The 23,024-nt window shown below is 46.9% G+C and overlaps 1 protein-coding gene across 1 annotated transcript in view; it reads left to right on the forward strand.

The window, feature by feature from the left end:
* Positions 1-18,936, forward strand: part of GALNT13 (polypeptide N-acetylgalactosaminyltransferase 13) — a 64,031-nt gene extending 45,095 nt beyond the window's left edge. Inside the window, exons 9-12 of the mRNA XM_065750869.1 lie at positions 2,937-3,076; positions 4,986-5,084; positions 10,998-11,132; positions 16,756-18,936. Of these exons, the coding sequence (XP_065606941.1) occupies positions 2,937-3,076; positions 4,986-5,084; positions 10,998-11,132; positions 16,756-16,896 (515 nt within the window). The 3' untranslated portion in view covers positions 16,897-18,936. The remainder of the gene's footprint in view (positions 1-2,936; positions 3,077-4,985; positions 5,085-10,997; positions 11,133-16,755) is intronic.
* The last annotated feature ends 4,088 nt before the right edge of the window (positions 18,937-23,024 follow it).

Below are 23,024 nucleotides of genomic sequence, written 5' to 3' on the forward strand. Positions count from 1 at the left end.
GTGGATGTTCAGAATGAGGCTCGTAGAAGATGCCATAAAATAGAGCTTGACGGTAGACATAGCATGTCTAGTCTTAAAATATCAAAGCAGTAAATGCCAATTAGCGAGCATTTGGTTTGAAAAGAGCATGAATATAGCAATCCTTTATGAAGGTGTTGAGCACTTTCTCCAGCCACAAAAATGAGTTTTTTGACACTTGCACTTACAGTGGAGCTCAGCCTTCTTGCCTTGCCGTGGCCTCTGAAGTGGGGGTTTCCAATTGTGCTGTAGTAGCAGTCACAAGTTCTCCCATGGACACCTCATTTTCTCTGTTTTTTATCACAAAGAAGTTGTATAATGTGACCAAGGGCTCAAGGCTTCAATAGGAGTGGGACTGTCTGTTTTCTTGTCCTACAGCGATCCTACTAATTAATTTTAGTCTATTTCTGGATGGTTTAAACAGAACTTAGGGGTTTGTTTTGATCTCTGCATTCTCTTGAAAGCTTTCCTGAGATGTGCACTGCAGGAATGTCTTAGTGCATCACTAATGTTAGCCCTAACCATGTCCCACTGATAACTGTTGTGCTGGAACTGATCCTCTGCTTGTTTTAGTGTCAGGACCAACGTGGTGATGTGGGATGCAGTTAGCCTCAGTACGCCTCTGCTTTTCCCTCTGTAATATCCACATATAAATACCATCCATTGCAAGTATGTTTATGGGGTAAAATGTAATTTCAAGTCTTGTTCAACAGAAGAGGCTGTGCTTGTGGAAGTATTGGTGGCAGTGACTCATCCTGTCGATGAATAATATTTTTTGTGGTGGGCACCTGAAACATGTTATCTCCAAATAGTGACATTTTCCCATGGAAAATACTAGAGCCTTCATTCTGTAATGTATTTTCTGCTAGGAAACAGCTGCATACATTTCTCTTGCATCACAAGTGCTGCAAGACCCCCTCAGCTGTGCTTTTGTAGCTCTTCTGCTTCTTTAGTGAGGTACATGTGTTTTTGTGGTGGTGTAAATAGGATGCTGTGTGGGAACTGTTGAATCACGGCCTGAACCACTGATGGATCACCTGAGATGAGCACTGAGCCAGCCACAGGAGCACAGGTGAAGGCAATGCACCTGTGTGATTGGAGGGGGTGGAGTCTGACTCCACCTCTCCCTGACCCCGTTTAAGGGCTGACCACTACTCAGAAGCCTGGGAAGCAGAGTGGGGGCTGCCTGGTGTCTGTGCTGAGCTGCAGTCAGCCAGGCTGCCCGCACACTGCTCTGCTCCCACTGCTCTCCCTCTGTGTTCACAGTGTACCATGAGATGCTTTCCTCTTAGACTTTTCAAGGCAGCAAATGATGGTGAAAGCCTAATTTGGAGTAAGTCTTCTCAGGGTTATCTTTGCATAAAGGAAATCATTCCCAGCCCTTCAAACTCATCTTACACTCCTGTGAATAGTTTTCATCTTTATCATCATGAATAAATGTTGTCTTATACAGAAATGGTACATTTAGCCAATTTTGAAGCTGTGTCCTTGTATACCAATTTATAGGACGAGCCCATTAGAAAAAGTGCAGGTGTAATGCAATTCTGCAGCTATTCAATTTGTTCCACTGGCAGCACATCTGCTACTCTGTTATTATCATCTGCCTCTTCCCTGGGATGTTTGTCTTTGCACACTGCCCTTTCTTTGCATTCCTGCGATGTTTCATCTTGTTTTTGCATCCCAAGGACATTTCACTTTTATTTTCTTAGTGAAATGTGAGCACGCTTCTTAGTCACTAATTATTATTATTTTTATTTCTTCTGAGTCTCACTGATTACTTCTCGATAGGATGAGAGAGAATGGCCTCAGATTGTGCCAGGGGAAGGGTCATATTGGGTATGAGGAACAACTCCTTCTCCAAAGAGCAGTTGGGCACTGTCACAGCTGCCCACGGAGTGGGGGTCACTGCCCCTGGGGGTGTCCTGGAGCTGAGGATATGTGGCACTGAGGGATGTGGGCATGGTGGGGTGAGAGGAGTTGGACGTGAGGATCCAAGAGTGCTTCTCCAGCCTGAATGGTTCTGTGATTCCCTGACACTGCATAGATACGTGCTGAATTTCATTAGGAATGGACGTTGCCTTGAACGCCCCTGGGGGTTCACCTCTGTAACCATTTCAGAATGAGATCCCTTAGATGGGATGGAATGCAGTGTGTGGATATCAGATGTAGATGTGGTGGTGTCTTTCAGGCTGTGACCTGGAGCTCTCATGGTGGTCCTCTCTCCTGTGCACAGACTTAGAACCACTGAACCATAGAATCATACCTTCCTTAGAGTTGGAAGGGACCTTTAAAGGTCATGTAGTCCCAACTGCCCTGCAGTGAGCAAGGACACCACAGTGAGGTCAGGCTGCCCTGACTTCTGCCATCAGCACACAAATATTGTGACAAGACAAGCTCCTGGCTTGGGAGCATCATCTCTTCTGTCTTTGAGGGATTTCTGGCTGATTTCCTTTCTCCCTGAATTTTCATCTACGTTTTATCCCCATCGTGACCCAGATTTCCTATTTGTGACCCTTTTCCCATTCAGTACTGCTCAGTGGAGGTGATTTCCTTTCTGCCAGTATCAAAGTAACTTAATGCTGCATTGTCTTTCCCAGAGAGGGAACTGGGATTCGTTGCCATTTGATCTGAAATCCTTGGCTCTTGTGCAGTTGGACTTTGGTCCTCAATAACTAAATTAATGTCTCATGGTAGGACGTGATGGAGGAATTCAGTGGTCCCACTAACTGGTAAATCATCAGAAAAGAACAAAAGGCAGCTCTGTCAAGAGTTGCTTAGTTCTGATAGGTAGCTGTGGTGTAGCTGCACTGTCAGCAAGGTGGACCCAGGTGAGAGGGAATTGGCCAACAGTCGACGCTTGTCTTCCTTTATGACAACTGCACTTTGACCACGTGTTTCTCTTAATGAAATGATTTCAGGTGTGGTGAAGGTGGATTATGGCGATGTGTCAGCCAGGAAAGCACTGAGAGAAGCCCTGAAGTGCAAACCCTTCTCGTGGTACTTGGAGAACATCTACCCCGACTCGCAGATCCCACGGCGCTATTACTCACTGGGAGAGGTACGTGGCATTTCCTTGGCTCTCTTTGTCACCCAGTCTCTCTCTCCTATTTTGAGCAGGTGATGTTTGCATCAAGCCATGTAAAGCAGTGTTGCTGTTGGGAAAGCCATTCCATGTTAAAGGTTTCTGACTCCTGTTTTAAAATGATGAAATAATACACAGTAGTTGAAAAAAAAAAACACCTTTGCAGCATTGTTTATCAAGTGGAATAGAATAAGGTTTGTTTTGTTTCTGCCTCTTTTCTTTATTTCTAATTAAATGTGCTTTCCCATTGGCTCAGGGTAGTCCAGCCCATCTGCCCAGCACTCAGTGTCACCACCATCCCTCATAACCCAGTGTTCAAGTCCCACTGTGTGTGGAAGGCTCTTTAAAACTCAGATAATTTGCTGTTAAAAGGCTTTCATTGAGTTGTATCTCAGATGACTTTTGAAAGCTCTCGAATGCTTTGATTTAAAGGTACTGATGGAATAGCAATCAAAGGCGCAAATGGCTTTATTGCAGCTGGGAAAGCAATTTGCTATTGAAACTTGCCATTGGAGTGGAAAATAAAAGCCACAGTAGGGCTTCGGGTTTAACTATGACTGAATAAAGTGAAACGTGGTTTTACAGCAAGCAAAGGACTCATCTAACAAGTGTCAAATGAGAACGTTTTGTGCAATACTGTCAGACTGGAAAATAAAAACATGAGGAAGTCATACAATAGTTATTAAAACACCTTATTTTTAACAACAAGGCCTTGGTCTCTATGGAAACAGAGATTCAGTACCTATGAATTAGAGCCCATGCCTGAGTGTCACAGCTGCTGACTTTGCCTGAAGCTCAGGTTCCACCAGGGCAGGCAGGGGAGCATGGGAGCTGGTCATTTGCAGGCAGATCCTGGCGGTCACTGGGATTTTATTTGCAGCTGAATTTTCCCTTCAGTTAGAGCAGAACTGATAGGTGGGTACTGCACTGGATCTTTTCCTGGGTAAGCAAAAATAGGCCTCAGAAAGCATGTAATTGGCAAAACGTGGTCAGTGCTGAATATTGCTTTTTGCATTTTGACTGTTTAACATTTTGAGTGAATGCAAAGCAAGTGCAAGGCAGGGGCTGTTTGGTGAAGCTGGGGTGCAAACGTGGCAGATGAGCTTTGGGGTCACTTTTCGTTTTAGTCCTCTGATTTAACGAATCCAGGTACTGCCTTTCCCTGAGAAATACTTGCAGCTCTATTCTGCAAAAAGGTGATGTAAGACAGAAAGGCTTGAATGGAGCTTCCCATGATGATGAGCTTGGGAAAATCAAAGTAGGATGTGAAACAAGCATTTTTCCCTTAACAACGATGGTGCTTAGTCCATGTACCTATTTCCTCACTGGTTGGGTCTGGAGGAATTCCCAGTTCCCAGAGCTCACCCCTGGGAAGCTGAAGCTAGGGGTGCTGCTGTACTCTGGGATAGATGTAGCTCAAAAGTGCTCAGGGGAGCAGCACTCTCCTGTCACCCCAGTGCTCCTCATTGCTTCAGGGTCCACTGGTCTTTTCTGACAGATGCATGAGCTGAGCACCACTACAAGTGGTCTCATAGCACATTGTACTGCCTGCAGCATGCCTCTGACACAGGGTCCTGCTCAGCTGTGCTGCCCAAAGATGGCAGAGGGATGGTTTGGGTCAGCAAGAGTGGTTGCCGTGTTTGTCTGCTCCCTGTAGGATGGGTTTTGAGGGGGCATCTACTGAAAAGCCTTGCTGCTTTCTGTGCAACAGGAATGCTCTGGGGAGCTTGACATTTACAAATTGCAAGTTAAAGCACGTTCCTGTAGCTGAATGCATAGGTAACTGTAGGCTGTAGGACAAAATACATGGCATAATTTTTCTCTACACAAAAACACATTACAGGCGTACTGTTTTAAGGCACGTTTCATCTTTTTCTTTCTTCAGATCAGGAATGTTGACACCAACCAGTGTTTGGACAACATGGGCCGCAAGGAGAACGAGAAAGTGGGCATCTTTAACTGCCACGGCATGGGAGGGAACCAGGTAGGAAAGACAGTAAGGATGCAGGTGTCCCACAGTGGTGAGCTGGAAAACCTGGTGAGAATTATCTTGCTGTACCAGACATGTTGGATTGCTGCGAAAAGATCTGCAGCAGTGGGTACATGTAGTAATAAAACTGCATGAGATCTTGAGCTTTAAGGTGCTCATAAAGCCATTTTTTCACCAGTGCCTTTCTCTGATGTCACATCTGCTACAAACAAACAAGGGAAGGTGGAGGATCTCAGGGCAAAACCTTCCACTTTTCTTTCAGAGGTCATCATAGTGACCCCAAACTTCACTCTCATTGTTAGTTTGACATAGGAGATGGAAGAGTTATCGTTTTGGTAAGGCTTCATATGGCCAAGGTTCTGTTTGCACTGTCGGTGTTTGATGTAGTTAAAGAAACCCAATGACTGATAAACAAAGCTGTGCTTCCTCAGCCTTCACAAGCCAATATATCTCAAAAAAATTTAATAATAATAGTACAAATCTGGTCTTCTTTACACTCCTCACAATCCCCCAGAAACCCTGGACCAAATGGTTGTGTACACCTGCAGGAGGAAGGGGCTGTTCCACTCAGCGCGAGCAGCAGTTGTGGCTGGGGGAGGCTTTGCTAGGAGCAGCCAACCTGTGTGCAGGATGTTGGTCACATGTGGAGCTCACAGACAGCTCCTGGTGAAAGAGATCACTGTTAACTTCTGCTGTGATGAGAAACCAGCACAAAACTGAGATGTGGAAATGCTGTGGGCGAGGGCTGTGCTGTTATAAAAATGTCTGAGGAACAAAATGCTTCTGGATGGAAATGGAGCAAAAAAAATACTCCTCTCATTAGAGAGGAGCACAGTGAGTGTGTGCTCTCCTGGGGGGGCCAAGTAAATAACTCCCATCTGCCTGACAGTTCTGAAAGACCTGAGGATAATAAGAGGCCAGAAATAGGAACTTCTTTTAAAAATGAAGAAATGTGAGCTATATTGACTGAGGTCCCCCATCTGATGATCCTTTTCAGGTTATAGAGCTGTGGAGGATTTCTTGCTGTGTTGGCATGGACATTTCTGAGCCCCGTGTTTCAGTCAGCAGGTCATAACTGAGTTGGGGTCATTAATAATCTTTAAAATAAACATCACAATTCTAATGCAGCGAAATGCAGTCTTTGAACTGTTTTCTTTGCTTGAAGTGGATGAAAATGATATGCAGATGTCCACAAAGTGCTGTCCCAATGTCAGCTGCAGCAGGGCCGGAGCTGTACTGTGGGAGCCTCAGCTTTGTGTGCTGCTGAGCCCTCTGCATCACTCTGCACGTCCCATGGCACAGTGGTCAGCTGCTTGCTGCGTTGCCATGGCAATGCCATCCCTTTCTGTGGTTCTTCCCAGTGCAGGGCTGCTGCTGGCTGCAGTGTTTGGATGCTGGGACCCCACAGCCCCACTGTGCAGTGAGAGTGGGCTGTGCTGGAGCTGGTCCCTATGTATGCAAGGCTGGGCAGTGCTCCTTCCCCTTCTGGAGTGCAAACAAAGTACAAACCCCACATGGTTTCTTCCCAACCCGGGAGTGTTCTTCACCATTTTCCAGCCTGGTGCAGAGAAGCTGATCCCGGTGCTGGCAGCATCCCGTGCCTGGGAGATAAAGAGTTGGGAAGGGGAACTGGGGTTCCTGTGGAGCTCTTTAGTTGGGGTTCCTGATGAGTGGACTTGGCATTGCTTCATCCAGGGCAGCTCGCTGTGGGCAGCTGTTGCAGATGACACCAGAACTAGCAAGCTGTTCTCTATGGCCATAGGAGTTCCTTGGAGGTGTGCAAGATGAGGTTGGATGGGGCCCTGGGCAGTCTGACCTAGTGCTTGGTCTAGCAGCCCTGTCTGCAGCAGGAGGCTTGGAACTGTTGATCCTTGGGGTCCTTTCCAACCCAAGCCATTCTATGACAGACAGATAACAGAGCAGTCAGATTTTGCACTTAGGTAGTTTATTAGTAGCTGCAGCTGTTCAGTGATACATCTAGGAGTGCTTTCCATGGAAGATTTAAGGCGTTTGGTTTGGTGCCTGTTGGGCATGTGTTCATGCTACTGATGGAAGTTGTGCAGAAGAGGAAGCAGGCAGCACTGGTGCAGCTGGTCTGAGACCAGACCTGCAAGTTCAAGCCTTCAGCTTGGTCAGTGTCATGATGTAGCACTCAGAGCCAATGCCAGACAACTGGACTCCAGGAAATCCAGGAGGATCACCCCATTCCCATTGCAGAAGGCAGAGCACATCCCTTTACCTGCTGAGGGCTGCAACTTGAGTTTTTTCATTCAGTGGAAATTTCACGTTGCTACTCCATGGACTGCTGCTTGGACTCTGTGTCTCATCACTGGTAGTGATGTGATCCAGGAAACCTTCAGCCTCGTGTTGGTTCAGTAGGTTGTGTCACACTTGCAGTTGGTTTACTTTTTGTTCCTATGTGAACATCTCTGGGACCCACCTGGTGCAAACTTTGTGATATTCTAACGTTTCCACCATTGTTTTCAATGCACTGAAGCTGATACTCAGCTCTGTGTGCAGTTCCTGGTCATTATCCACTGATGTACACAGATGAGCTGACTGAGACACTCTTCATGTCGCTGTGTCCCACGGCCACAACACCTAACGGGATGTTGGTGGGAAGGTTCTGCCTTTGCTGCTGTACCACCACCGTCTGCCTCTGATATTTTGAGCCAACATAACTTGCAATTCAACTCTCAGGGTCCTGGATCTTTTCTCAGTCTGCAGCCTGCATATTGTACTTAAGGTGACATTCAGTATTTTATGGGTAAACAATTTCAGGAGAGGCACAGTGCCCTCTGTGCAGCTTTTAATGGAATATTTAAAGTCAATTATGGAAGGTGAAATCAGAATTCGCCTGTGGGACTTTTTTAGATAATTAAAATGGTTGTCAGAGCAAATTAGATTTCTCTGCACTTAATAATGTCCAGTTTATGACCATCTTTAGTGCTTGGCAGACTCCTTTGGTGGTTCTACAGATGGACTGTACCGATGTATCTGCCAGGTGGAGCTCCGTGTAATGGAGTGTAAAATAGCAATTCATGGACAGTATTCTCAGCACTGGACTTCTTAGGAGTTGTCAAAACACAGTACATAACTGTTCTCTGAAAGTGGTGGAGGGGATGATTGTATGTGTGTGGGTATGTGTGTGTGTGTGTATAAACAGCTGCAATTTGTATTGATCGTGGGCTGATTCCCACATTGCTTGGCACTGGATCAGCACTGAAGAAATGGGTTAATGTCTCAGACTTTTGTTGGAGGGAATATGCTGTTGCTTCTTATGTTAAGAAGTACCCAAATGGTGAGTGGTGGGTGAGGCCCTGCAGGTTGCAGAGTCTGGGTCCTGTATGCAGGGTATAGTGGGACTGGGCTTTGTAGGACTTATGTTGCCATCAGATTCGTGACAATCAATAACAAATATAAGCTAACTTCCATTAAAGAAAACAACCCTGCTATTGCTCTTAGGCAATAAATCTGCCTGCCCTGGGCTTGCAGGTGTTGTGAGGGCTGAGGTACTGGTGAAGAGGTCCTTTTTTGTTTTGTTCAGTTTAGCAAAAAGCAGAAGAGATTTCCTTTTTGTATCAGCACTGGAAGTTACTGTGTCATTTGTGCAGCTCTTTTGTATTTGTTGGTTCTGGACACTTTGGATGGGATAAAAGGATTTTCACTCCAAGGTTGTTCCTCACCCTCTGTTTTTATACACTGACATTAGTAGGATTACATATGTAATTAATATAGATGTTAGTAAAACGGTAGCTGGGTCCTTTTATATTGTTGTAATTAACATCTGTTTTTCTTTCTGAAGACAGTGTGTTTTTCAAATCCATCTTCTCTCATTGTTAACTCAGGCATCAGCAGTTCTTTCAGAAGATATAATGGAGCAGAGTATCACCGTTATCAAAGAAGAGAGGAAAAAGAAAGATGCAAATGAAAATACATTACAAAATCGGAGTATTTGCTTTCTGTAAAGCACAGCAGAAAACAGCTGCTGTGTCTCTGAGGGTGGAAGATGCAAACTTGTTTACTCTAAGAAAACCAACACAAATAAGTTAAAATTTTAAGGAGAAGTTGCTTCAGGATAAATAGTAATGGATAAATCTCTTAGTAATGAGCATGGCAGGAGATAAACTATCTGTGCAGTGTGTACATGGGAGTATGTGTGTGATTCCTTGCAGCGAGAAATACTTGGTGCTACAGATGTCTCTGAGTTTGGGGCTCACAGGAAATTTGGCCATTTTTCTTGTTCCATTTTGAGCACAACAGCAAACAAATACTTCCAGTATTTTACCACTGACTAACGTTTTTGGTTGGGGGTGTTGGAAAGGAAAAACACTGCCCCCAGACCATGTGCTTCAGAATGTGATCTCAGCAGAGCATTCCTGGCTCGATGTTTAAAAGTACTTTTCCTCTTGAGAAAAGCCTGAGTATTAACTGTGTCTGATGTGTTCTGAAGTGAAAGCAGCACTGTGAGAGCCTCAGGTTGATTGCAGGGATTTATTGTGGGATGAATAAATGCCACAGGTGGTGGCTGCTGCTTTACCATGCCTTTGGATCCTGGATTTTCATCCAGACAAGTGGCTGCTGAGTGGTGAATAAGGAGAGAAATGCAAAGTCTGCTGATCCTTGCAGCCTACGCCTTCCCATATCTGCCTTCCTGCAGAGACTGGGACGTGGCAGCTTCACAGCTTGCTTTGTATGCTAGTTTCATTTTCTGTGGTTGCTGTAAGTGACTTACCTGAACCTTGGCTTCAAAATGCTTGCCTCTGTTCCCTTGGCAGCTGTATGCAGTATATAAATTCTGCAAGCTTTTGGGGAACATTACCTTTATATTACCTTGCCAGCAGCACTGTGAGGGTTTTGAACAGTGTGTTGGGAGCACAGAGATGCTTCGAGCGAGTCAGGGCCTTGCTATTTAACACAACTATTGGCAGTCCTGTTGCCATCATTTGTTTCCTCCTCTTATGGTCTCCACATTTTCTTCTACCTCCTTTCTGTCTCCAGGGGGAGAACGTATTGCTGAAGGCATTCTGTTAAATAATCCCTCTGAAGCTTCTACCTGGTTTGATAGAATTTTATTGGCAGATGGCACCTGGGTGTTGATTTCCTAGTTTTATTAAGAGATCTCCAAGTTCTGTAATACGCATATCTGCCTTTAATGTCAGTAATCCTTGGTGCCAGCAGTTAAGGTAGGTACTCAGGGGAGCAATTAGTTGAAGCAATTATGGAATCATTGCAGTTGGAGAAGATCTCTAGGATCCTCAACTCCAAACCCAACCCACTGTGCCCACTGAGTGTCCCTCACTGCTGCATTTCTACACGTTTCTTGAACACCATGTAGCAGTGCATGGGGTTGCTGGGACCGTAGTGCATGACCTGGCACTTGGTCTTGTTGTACCTCATCCAGCTGGCCTCAGCACAGTGATCAGCCTGTCCAGATCCCTCTGTAGGGCCTTCCAGGCCCGAAGCAGATTGACACTTCTCCCCAGCATGCTGTAAGGAGGCCCAGTTCTTCTTATGGGAGGTCAGGCTGCCAGTTGTGTTAAAGGTCTGTGGAGCTGCCTCTGAGGACTGTGCTCACACTTGCATTACACTGCGGCACTCTGACAAAGTCTTTGTTCTGTGTCTCCATGGCATCGTTCCCAAGAGGTAAAGCTGAGTGGCTGCTGGCTTTCATTGCATACAATTTATCATCCTAAGTGTGACATTCCCTTTCTTATGTACTGTAGACTTCTGCAATTGGAGAACCTGGCACAAAACACTTAACGAAATCCAAGATACCACGTCGTTGTTGGGAGAAGAAAGCTCTTTTCCTTCACTGGAGCGAAAGTGTTGTCTGTTGCAACTCAGCAGTTGTTTAGGACAGTGCTTTGCCAACACTCAGTCACTGCAGGCACTTTCTCTTGGCAGGTGTTTTCATACACGGCGGACAAGGAGATCCGCACAGACGACCTGTGCCTGGACGTGTCGCGGCTGAACGGCCCGGTGACCATGCTCAAATGCCACCACATGCGAGGGAACCAGCTCTGGGAGTACGATGCTGAGGTACTGCCTTCCCCTGCTTCTGGGGCAGCGTGTTGGTGACCATCCCTGAACAGCAAAGCAGCCTCGTGCCAGGCTCGACGAGCCGGCCATCTTGGGCATCCTTAGAAAACAGAAGCAGCATTCTGTGTTTTTTCTATAAATGAAATGGAAAGCAACACGTATTTGTCTGAGTTAAGAGTTTTACTAGTTTGTCTCTGCTGGTTCTTGAAGCTTTTAGGCTGGATTTTTTACTATTTGGTAATTTTCCATATTCCAGTTAGCTGCTGGGATGGGATGTGGCTTTCCCTGGGTTGTGGAAGGATGGGCAGTTTGTACAGATGCGGTCACTTACAGAGAAGTTGCAGAAATAATCTGAGATGGGTGTATCTCAGTATTCTAGGGCTGAATTAGTTCCTCTCTTTAAATGCAGCAGGGAACAGCGGGTTGAAAAGCCTCAATTCTGAGGTTTTGCTTTGAAATATGGATGTGAGTTTTGCACAGTGAAATCCACACAGCGTTATTTGCGTTCTTCTCTGACAGACTCTGGTAGGAGGCATGCAGGCCTGCCATTGCTCAGCACTGAGCTGCCAAGTAGGAGAACCACGACTGTTAGCCCCAGTGTGTTTGTGAGGTTTTGATACGTTCCTGAGTTTACCATCTGAATTTAAACCAGTTTGCTCTTTGGTGAAGATTATTTTCTTCTTCCACTAAGCACATTTGAGCTATGCGAAGTACTCATGCCAGCGCTTAACGCTGAAGATTTAAGACCTTCCACCTCCCCTCGTTTTATTCCTGTAAGCAGATGGTGGCACTGGTCAGTAGGTGCCCACAGAGCCCAGGACAAGGCTTCTGGCCAAATGATTTTTCCTCCATGTATGGGAACTGTTGAATCACGGCCTGAACCACTGATGGATCACCTGAGGGGAGCACTGAGTCAGCCACAGGAGCACAGGTGAAGGCAATGCACCTGTGTGAGCAGGAGGGGTGGAGTCTGGCTCCACCTCTCCCAGACCCCATTGAAGGGCTGACCACCCCTGGAGAAGGATCTTTCTGGAGATCCCTCCTTTGGAGTTTCCTACTGCAAGCCTAGGACATGGGTGAGCATTTTCCTTTGTTTTGATTGTCTCATTCCATCATGATAACCTTTCTAACTATACCATCTGTAAAATATTTTGTCTACAGTACTGTTTGGCATTATTCATTCTGTTAACCGTACATTGCTCCACCAGCACAGAGAACAATCTTTCCTGGTAGATAATCCAAACAGTGGTTGTTTTCCTTTGGATATTTCAGGCACAAGCTGCAGCACATGAATTCCCACGTGGAGTTCTGACACTGCCTGCCTGATGGTTGCAGTTGCACAGTTACACTTTTCTAAGCTTAAAAACGCCACCTTAGCTTTGGCCTATTTCCATTTCAGCAAAGCTGGGGAAGAGTGCAGAGCTCAAAAGGTACCACCTTATTACTGCACAGTCATTTGTAACTCTCTCCAGCATCACACAGCAGCAGCTGCTTTGAGTGTTCTGTAGAAATAGGTCCATTTCTTTCATCCCATTATGTTCCCCTTTACTTTTAGCATTGGAGATGTGCTATCTTCTTCAATTCAGTGTAATAGATCCTCAGCGGAAGGTTTCTGTGTAGCTGTGTAAAAATGCCAGCAGCCATTAGATGGAGCTCATCAAAAAGAAATACACCGTGTTTTGTGCTCAGGTCTTATGTAAGGGATCTCAGAGGCAGCTGCTGTGCTATCTGCTCTGGGCACAAACAGTCTGCACACCTCTATATTTGCAGGAGGTATTTGTGCTAGAAGATCCTTGTACTCTGTAAGTGCTCGGACTCAGCTTGTAACTTTTCTTAGGACAGAGTCAGCGTTCATTATTTAGGTTCATTTGTGGGTAAAGCTCAAGTGTTTGTGGAGTTACAATTCCCATAGACGTGCCAGGCATTTATATTCTTCTCAAAAAGAAACAAGGAAGTGGGAAAAGTTTGTGACAGTGATAGGAAAGGTAAATCTCAGATGTTCCATATGCATCTGTGGAGGTATTGGATGGAATCAGCTCGAAGCAGGGTATTTAAAATGCCCCTCCTCTCATTTTCTCAAACCAAGGAGTGTCTGCATCTGTGCAAAATGCTTTTAAAGCATAAATCATTAATACACGTTAACGTGAAGTTGAGATGTAGTTACTTTTGGGACAGAGATGCTGCTGTTAGAGGAGTGGGGTGCTCTCCTGTCTTACTGTCAGTGCCCTGCTGTCTCTGTGGTGTGCACCTCCTCCTTCAGGTTCTTACCTTTTGCAAGATGGAGACTATTTAATAGAGCAAGCCTAGAAAGCAAGCTGAGGTTTTTAAGCATTGGTGGACAGAGTGGTGGCTTTAAGGGAGCGCTGGGTTTCCCTGCAGGGGCCCTGTGAGACAGCTCCGGCAGCCTGGGTAGCTTTTTCTGTTTCCAATGCAGACTTCCCCTGTACAGTTCAAGCCATAGCAGTTTGCAGCATGTTGAAACAGAGGGTTTTTATTTTTTTGTGAATGTGTTTACATCTTGGCAGGAAATTCATTTTGTTCGATTTTTTTTTTCCTTCTAATCCATTGCCTTCTGTTATTGATTTGTAATGCTTTCATTTCCTACTCCTTAACAGCCCATTAGGATTCCTGGCCCGTTTTCAAGCTGCCTACTTTCACTGCAAGGGCAGCTGTATAAATCAGCTCTGTCAATGGGATGTGCCAAGGTGGAATTTCTCAGCTTTTGACGGCTTCCCATCAGCCTGCGTTTTGTAATGGCTTTACAGTGCACTATGGTGCTTGCTTTGGGATGCCATGGGGCTGCTGGATCCTGTTTTCTCCCCCCATGACACACAGGCAGGTCTTAGTCTGTACAGGACGGTGAAATCTTACAGAGTACACTAAATGGAAATGGTCTCAAGGAGAAAAAAAAAAATACCAGTCACGTTTGGTAGAAAAAGGCTTCATGCATGAATAGTGCTGTCGGGATTCGATCGTGCATAATTACTCTTAAAATTGTCACCCACTATGACATCTGCACAAAGCAGTGGAATTTGCATTGCATGAAGGTCTTCACAAAAAAAATAAGTGCCTTGAGTCACTGACTGTCATTTCCTTCTCTCTTCTTTTTCCTCCTGTCAGTATGTTGGTAAATGGGAGTATAGCTTCGAGGTAAGTTTGGAAACAGCCGCAGCCCCTGCGCCAAAGTGTAGAGTAGTGCATCTCCACCTCTCCTTGCAGCCACAGCCCTCTCCTTGCAGGCATCCCAAAGCCTGGGCTGTTCAGGTGGGCACTGACACCAGTGCTGTGCCTGGAATACACGTGTTCATCAAGACACAGTGAGAACTCAGGACTATTTACTGCTTGGCATCTTCTGACCGAGGGCAGCTCTGGTGACTGTGTCTCTTTCTAAGTGATGTCAGGTTTTCTACAGTCTGTGCTGCCTCCTGTACCAGAGAAAGTCTGCTCAGATTGCCAAACTGATGCTTTGTACTCCTTACACCCATGTGAAGGACCTGCTAAATTTAGGCAGAGGGCATAACACAGACATGGGATGTAGAGAGATTGCTGCATTTTGCAGTAATGTGCTTATGCACCTCTCTTTAAAAGAACAGAACTGGTTCCTCAGGATGGCAAGAATTAGGGCATTTCTTCTTATGTTTAGTGGCCTCTTTATGTGTGCTTCAGTTTTTCCTTTACCAGAGTAAAACTGGCTGGAGTGAGCGACTCACTGTTAGACAGTTTCAATGAGAAGCCCAACTCGATATGTAAAGATGGGACTGAGCCTTACTCTGTGGGCATGCCTGCTCATACGTGTCCTCTGTGTGTGTGTGGGCAGTCACAGTGCCACCTGACCCCAGGGTAACACAGCCTGTCCCCCCTCCCTCCTGTCATAGCACTGCTGTTAGGTAGTCTTGCCTCGCTGCTGTAGGTGTCTAGTCAAAGGCTGTGGCTTTCCCCTTTGCTTCTCCTCCCGTTTGCTGGCTTTCTTTATTTTTACCACTTTTCTGTCATGCAGACCCACACATTTCTTCACATAATCACCCAGTCGTGCCTGACCCTCAGCAGGATAGAGGATGGCACCCATGGTCCCACCGTGGAGGCTTGCAATGGTAGCCCCTTGCAAACGTGGATGCTAAGGAACTACACCAGGCTGGAAGTCTTTAGAAACATTTTTTACAGCCCCACTGATTATTTCCTATAACAAGCTGTTTGGAGGTTGGTATCTGAATGTAAAATATCTAATGCAGGTTTATCCAAATACAGCATCGAAAGCAAACGTAACAGCTCTAGATTTAAGCTCCCTGCAGGAAAATGCTTTTCTGTTCTCTGCCTGTTTACCTTAAGAAAATTCCTGTCCCTTGGTGTATGTGTCCATGTGTAATTACAGTTAACAATTATGAAACATTAACCAGTGAAGGAATCAAAATGTTGTGCTGACAGCTGGCTTTCTTACCTGGATAGTTTCACTGGTGTGTATATGCAGAGTTGGAAGACAGTGGGACCACATAAAGTTCAGTGAGACAGGCAGGGCTGCTCTCATTTCTTGTATTTCAATGCAGCAAACTGTTCCCTCCGTGTCTGAGTGCACAGCTCTGATGCTGAGGTTTGTGTTGCTGTCGTTAGTGCAGACCCCAGAGCTGTGACACCTGAGGGATTTCCCATCAGAGCTATCAGCTACATACTTTGCTAAGTTTGAAACAACATATGTGCATCCGAATGTGTGTGCAGCTTGCTGTGCATCCATCCAAGTGTTCCCATCTTTGAGTGCAATACAAGGCAGCCTAAAATTTCTATGAGTATCATATTGCCCAGTAATTAATTGTTTCCCAAGCAAACGAGGCCTTTCTTTGTAATAGCATAATGATGGAACACAAAGAGAAAGAAAAAAATACTACGAGACAGTTGAAAATCCCAATAATATGTCAGTCTAGCACTAAATTATATGCTCAGAAGAAGGGAGCAGCTGATGAAGGCAGTGGCAGCTTTTTTGGAGTTCTTTGCATTTCTGGCTACAGCAGAAAATGATTGCTGGTTAATTGCACGAAAAACAACCTGGGTGGAGAATCGGTGGTGCTTTGAGCAGTGCTGTTTAGTAAACAAGCTTAGATTCATAGATTCATTGTGTTCACCTTCCCTCGGGCTCTTTATGTACGTGTGCTCCCAGTGCTTTTGAACAGAAGATGATTTCAGGTAAAAATGTTCAGCTTCCTCCAGTCCCCTTCTGACCCTTCCACTGCCCAAAAATAGTGCAGTGTAATCCATAACGAAACAGACTTGTGTCCCAGAGAAGAAAAACATACGTTGAAAAGAGAAAGATGATCACCCGTACGATAGCGTTGTCCATGTAAGGCGTAACAATGAGTTTGCTTTTGGAACATTAAGTTTTCCACTAGCAGTTATTTCTGAAGCAACACCAGGTGACCTGAAATGCGTATGTGGTTTGGGTTGTAGGAGTGTGAGCTCCTTAAACCGGAGCAGTGCTGTGTTGGGGGATGCTCACACGTGTTCAGTGCTGCCCTTTCTGTCCCACCCTTTGTGCCTGGCTCGGTCCCCGGGCAGCATGGTGGGGGTGGCACCGAGCTGGGCCTCGTTTCCAGCTCCAATAATCTTGTTGCTGCAGCTCTTTGATTTCTCTTTGCAGAAGCTCACCCTGAGGCACGTCAACAGCAACCAGTGCCTGGATGGGCCTTCAGAGGAGGACAAGCTGGTCCCCAGCATGAAGGAGTGCGCGGGCGGTCGGTCCCAGCAATGGCTGCTGCGCAACATGACGCTGGGGGCCTGACAGCCCGGCCCCACGGCTCCTGCTGGTGCTCAGGCCGACTGGAAACCTCTCACCCATGGGAGACCCCAGCCCTGCTGGAAGCTGCAGGTCTGTTGGAGGCCTCGTGCCCGCTGGAGGCCTGCTGACCAACAGAGCTGTGCTGGGGCTACGTCCAGCAGGTCTCCACGTGCCCCCTTCAAACCAGTGACTGCTCTAAGGAAGTGCACTGGAGCTTATAAATGTCAAAATCCTGCACCGTTAGCGACACGGATGTCCTCAGAGGTGTTTCAAGAGGAAACCTTTGTGAGATGTGGTCGGAGAGGTTGGGTGGAGGGTGTTGGTGGTGCGTGTGGCACAGCAGAGCAGTGGCTCGGCACGATAAAATGCCTTATGGAGCTGAGGGTGCTGGGAATGACGGGCAGCAGCTCTGCAGCCTCCACGTGTTGGTGCCTGGCTTTCCCGGCAGCACGATGGGATGTTTGCAGTGGGGAAGCCCTGCACTGGACAGGCTGCTGAGGCAGTGTGCTGAGTTCCTGATGTCCAGGGAACAACGGGATACCCACACGTGTGTGTTTGAAACAGCAGCAAAATGGAACACGTTCATAAACTGAAGTTAAATTAAACTATGAAAGAGATATTGGAGCAATGCTAAGTGACACCCATTGGAATCTGCAGTAGGGAGACTGGGTTAGGGTTAGGGCCTGCAACCTCACACCTGGGAGACTTAAAGGCTTTTTGCTGCTTCCACTGAATTGCTCCTCTGTTGAGAAACAGAAGCCAGGTGTCAGGCTGGACCCAACCTGCAGCTTTTGAGCACCACTGCTTCCTCCGGGAATCCCCCATCACAGTGGGTAAAACTGTGGGTCGGGTCTGGCTCCAACAGAGATGGCAGATGCTTATTTCTATTTTTAATAATTTTGTGGCTTAATCATTTTGCTTTGTTAGCATGGTTATTAAAGAAGCACTGATGACACGTGGTCGTGTCGGAGGCGTCCAAGGAGCTGATGTGTCAGCCCACAGCTGAGTGTGGGGAGGTGACCTGTATGTGTCAGTATCATTTCCATTGGCCATCACAGCAGAGATTTGCATTAGGGATTAGTGTTCTCATATGTAGGTATTAGTAATTCATAGGCCATTCATGTTTTCTTGATTCACATCATTACATGAAACTAGAAGCCTGTTCAGTTTGAGAAGTGCTTGCTGCACATGCACGGGAGCTGCCATGTGTCAGGGCAGCTGAGATGTCCAGTCCAACAGCCCTGCAGTGTCAGGTGCTTCCAGTCTCATCTTAAAGTCCCCCCAGAACTATTCAGCATGGCTTAAAAGCTGGCCAGACCAGTGTTGACTGACTTAGAAAGAAGCACTGAATTCAGCCTCAGTCACAGTGAGTGGTTCTGTTGTTCTGAATCCCAGTTCTACCTCCTTGATGAGGGGTCAGATCCTGGTTCTGCCTCTTTTGTGAGAGCATAGAAAGCCCCTCAGACCTTCCAGAAGAATTTTACCTAAATCTCTCATGTGGAATGTGGTGGCAGTGGTGAGGGGCACCTCAAGAGCTGACACAACGTCGAGGCTGACAGATTGTGATGTGGTGAATGAATGTAAGTTTCCAAGTGCTTGGACCCCGCTGTTTCCTCCATCTCCTAAATTTCCTTGGCAAATACTTGGAAATCTCTCCTTTGGTTGTGTGCCCACCAAGGGGAGCACTCAGCATCATGGACCACATCTGATAAGCATCACTCTGTCTCCCTGCTGATGAAATACCTCTGAAGGGCATCGGGAGGACTGGCTACTATTTGCACAGCGTGTTGGAAACAAAGAGAACTCTACAAATATAATTATTTATCGGTTTCACCAGAGAATTGCTTTTAGTCCTTGTGTTTTTTAAGAGCTGCACTGATAAAGTGAGGGCCAGCCATAAAGCAAGGGGCTGTCAGCACGCTGCGAGCCTGAGGAGACAGGAGAAACCAGGCACCACCACGGCCTGGAGCAGCAAGGCATTGCAACCCGTCCAGCACACGTATTTCCCAGTCCCTAGAAAGATTTATTTCTTCGTTGCACTCGAATGTGAGCAGCACTTTGAGGAAAAGCTGTGTACTTCACTGCAAAACTGTGTGTGCACCTTCTGGTTGTTGGTGCTGGGTGGAGCCTCCCTGGGTTCTGTGCTATTCATTAGCATACTTAATGGATTTCTCCCCATGTGGAACAACCTGGAGAGACAAAAGGGGTTGCTGAGTCCCAGTCCATCCCTGCAGCAGGAGCTGTCCTGGGCTGGCAGTGTGGGGTGGGCACCAGCAGTGTCCTCCCTGCTTAACGTGGCTTTGTGTCAGCGCTTCCTCTCCAACGCTTGCTCACGTACATCAAGAACCACTGCACTGCTCCAGTGGGTGGTCATCCCCGTTTCTTTCTCTTCTCTGCATTCAGACCAGCTTGGGAGGTGTGCCCTCGTGGACAGTGGGGTGCGCAGTTACAGGGGAGTGCTGGGCTTTGCTGAACTGGGAGAGAGCATGGACACAGCGACCTGGGGGATGGCTTGGCAGCGAGGGTTGTGAAACTTAAATACATTTATAAAGGTAGACTGTGGGGAAAGAATTGCACACTTTAAATGTCGTAACAGTTATTCGATGGCATACTGGTACTCTTTGCTGTACATTTCAATATTTATACAGTTTTGTAGAATTAAAATATACCGGTTTAGTTTTCTTCTGGTGCTTCTGTCTTTCTTTCTAGATGCACTGAAGTCTTTTCCTGGTGTGGCAGTGCTGGAAGGTCAGCTTTGCAGTATGATCCTTCTGTTTGTCTGGCCCTTACTTCCCAGTGCAGTGATGGAGCACTGGAGCTGCACACACAGGTGGTGGATCTCCTTCTCTGCAGTTTGTGTCGCACGTAACGCCGCTGAAGAAAGCCCATCAAGTTACTGCTCTGATTATTAAACTATTTCGCAGAGATGCAATTAACGATTGAGCTCGAGTTAATTACAGTTTGTGAATCATTTAGATGAATGACGAAATAATCCATTTGTGAGTAACGACTGCCAGCAGAGGTATGTTTCTTTTTGCACTCGTCGGAAGTGTTGACAGTTAGGATTGGTAATAGAGCTATAATTACAGCAAGGGGAACAAATAGCATCTCGTTTTTCATTCAGAAAGGAAAAAAACCCAAACTAGGTGTGTTTTTTTCTCTGCTGTTGAGGTAAGAGAGGAGTTATGTGGAGATAACACTTATTGGGGATCAAGCCCTTAGGAAAATGGCCATGAGTTGAATGCACGCAAGTTGAATGCACCTATCCCACGGGCTACATTGCAAACCTGGATTTGCAAGCGTTGAAATCAAGCAGGAAGGGTTAACCAAGGGATGTGGGCAAACGGTTGCAGAGAGGTAGGAAGGGTCTGTGTGATCAGACACCCAGGCAGGCCTCGGCCTCAGAGCATTGCTGGCAGTTGGCAGCTGCATTGTGTTTTACGTTTCTCAACAAGTTTGTTTTCTCTTGGCCATTCCGCTTTCAGTGTGTGCAGAAGGAGGGTGTTCATTATCATTAGGAGAGCCTTTTAATTGGATGGTGAAGGAGCATTACTTGCTTAAAGAAATCCTCCTGCATGGGGCTGGCCCCCACACCAGATATCACAGGTCAGTGTTCCCATGTAGGGAGGGAGGAGCGTGGCCGTGGGGACACACCAAGCCTCCATGAGCTGTCCCAGACCTGCCTGCTGTCACCCAGCACGCAACAAGGCTGTGCTCAGTGGCAACAGGTCAGTCTGCACAGCCAGCACAACTGCTCTGCTCCCAGCCCCAGACATCTAAGCAGAGCAATTCCATTCACTGTGCCACTGCCGTGTTATCCACCCTCGTGGTCTGCCAGGTGACATCTGCCACAGGCAGTGAGTCACTCCTGGAAGCTGAATCGGTGCTCCTTAATTCAACCCTCACTAACACAGCTGGGTTCTGGTTTCCCTGCATGGCTCTGTCTGGGTGGTGGCAGGGCCACGTGCTCACCGCTGCATCCCGTGGTCAGCCCTTCCTATCCTCTGTGCACCTCCAGAGATCAGAGAAACAGGGAAAAAAATGAGTATTTGGCTCGTTTTATTTACCAAGTTTCTAATTCTGAAATATTCATTGCGCTGAGAAGCTGAAGGAAAATTCCTTAAAGGAGAGTTTACTTCTCCTGGGTAAACTGAACCTAATGGAGGTGATAGGCTTTAATGACAAGGTGGGTCAGAAGGTCTCCAGGCCTCAGCTAAGGTTGCTAAGTGCTTTGTAGTATTTAACACGTCTAAATTTGTCAAGTGGTCTTATCTTCTAGCAAAATTCTTGGGGAGGCTGTGAGAACTGGGTTGGAAGAATATCCTGTAGGGAGCTCCTGCATTTGGAAGGCAGGTGAACTGAGAACTTCGGAGCAGTGGGGCAACGTTTTGGTGGACACAAAGTGGGCTGCTGGTGGGCATCACCTTCCTTGGGGTGCTAGGAGGTGAGCTTGGAGGGCTCGTTATTTCTTCTGGAACATTTTCTTTCCCTAAGATCAACTGGCTTGTGTGCAAGCCCTAGACATAGCAGGACTTGCTTTTAATCAAACTTGGGTAGCGGGGAATGGAAATGTATTGAGGTTCTGACATCCCAGTTTCTAAAATATATCTGAGATGTGAGAAAAACGTATTTTAAATCACACGGTTTTGAAGCATAGCAAAGCTTTCTTTCTTTTGGCATTTCCTAGGTGCAAAGACAGAAGGAAAGGAAGGATTTATATTCCACGCGCATAAAAACCATGAGCGTTTTGAAAGCCCTGAGGTTATGAGTATGGAATGAGCAAACAAAGCACATCTTGCTCACCTTTTGTGCTTCAGTGCTCACTCCTAATTTTGTGCTGTGATGGAGAAGAGAAGCCCTGCTGCTTGAGCCCTTCCTTCTTGTCACGGCCATAGGAAATGGTGCTGCAGAAACACTGCCCGAGGCGGTGGGGAGGTGAGCTCCTCTGTGCTGCTGTTCTGCTGAAGGACACCCAGGCTGCAGCTTGATGCTGCATGGTCCTGGTATCCATACAGCCATACATCACCAGCTGCAGATGTTTCACCTTCGTGGGTTCTGTTTCACCAATTGTGTCCTTTCTTCTGTCCCCAGACAGGGAGCGTGCAGCAGAGTTGTTAGGAAGTAAAAGGGGATGCCAAAGGGAGCGAGCCGTGCTGCCATCCTTCACAGGTATCCCTGTGCTCCTGCACGGGGTTCCTCCAGCAGTGAAATTGCCCTTTGGCTTCACGGGGTGGTGGTGCTGATGGTTGTTAGTGACAAAGTCAGCAAGGAACTGCGTGGAGGCAGCAAGTGTGTGCAGTGTTGTGCAGGGTAAGGCCTCGCTCACCACCTCCCTGCCCGTTTCCAGTTGCCCACGTGTGATGCTCGGCCAGCAGCAGAATGCTCTCTTGGAGCATCCTGGTGCCCCATGCTAACATCTGCCTCCGTGACACACTTTGGTTTTGCAGGTGAGCTCGTTTCAATAGTGTTCTTCCAAGCGTCCCTCTGGAAGAGCGCTGTCTCAGCATAGCCAGGTTTATTCTTACATTTTGCCTGGAGATGGGGCAAATGAGCTTTTGTTTTATTCTTTTATTCCCCACGGTGTTTGCAAGCAATCCTGAGCTTGCCCCAAGCTCTCCTGCTCCGTGTGTCCGGGTCTCTCTCTCCATTTCTCTGAGGCTGTCAGCACCCGAGCCCCCAGAACAGCAGGGTCACTGCCAGCATCACTCTTCAGTGCTCCAGGAAATCCACTATTTATTATCAATGGGGAACTGAATGCCAGAGGAGCTCCTGCTCCAAACGGGTTTCAGTCAAGTAGTGAAAGGAAAGAATCCATCTGGCCCTCTAAGCGACAAAGGCAGGCAGCATCAGAAGTGGATCTGTGGTGCAGAGTGTGGGGTGTTGCCCATCTGATGTGCCAGGTCTGTGATGTGTGGGCACAGCTCCTCACCTCTGTTCTTCAAACGTGAAGCCACGGGGGAGAAAGGAACATGAGGTTGGGGCAAAAATGTACATGATGGGGCATGTAAGGGAGAGATTTTAGAGGAGTAGAAGGGATGGTTGGAGCTCTGGGACTTGTTAGAAGCAGCCCAGCTGCTCTGCTGGGATACAGGGCTGTACCCGACCCGTGCCTGAGCAGCTGAGCCACGTCA

This window comes from Cyrtonyx montezumae, unplaced genomic scaffold (assembly GCF_038088225.1).
Source record: "Cyrtonyx montezumae isolate F1298 unplaced genomic scaffold, pur_monq_1.0 scaffold_7, whole genome shotgun sequence".
NCBI lineage: Eukaryota > Metazoa > Chordata > Aves > Galliformes > Odontophoridae > Cyrtonyx > Cyrtonyx montezumae.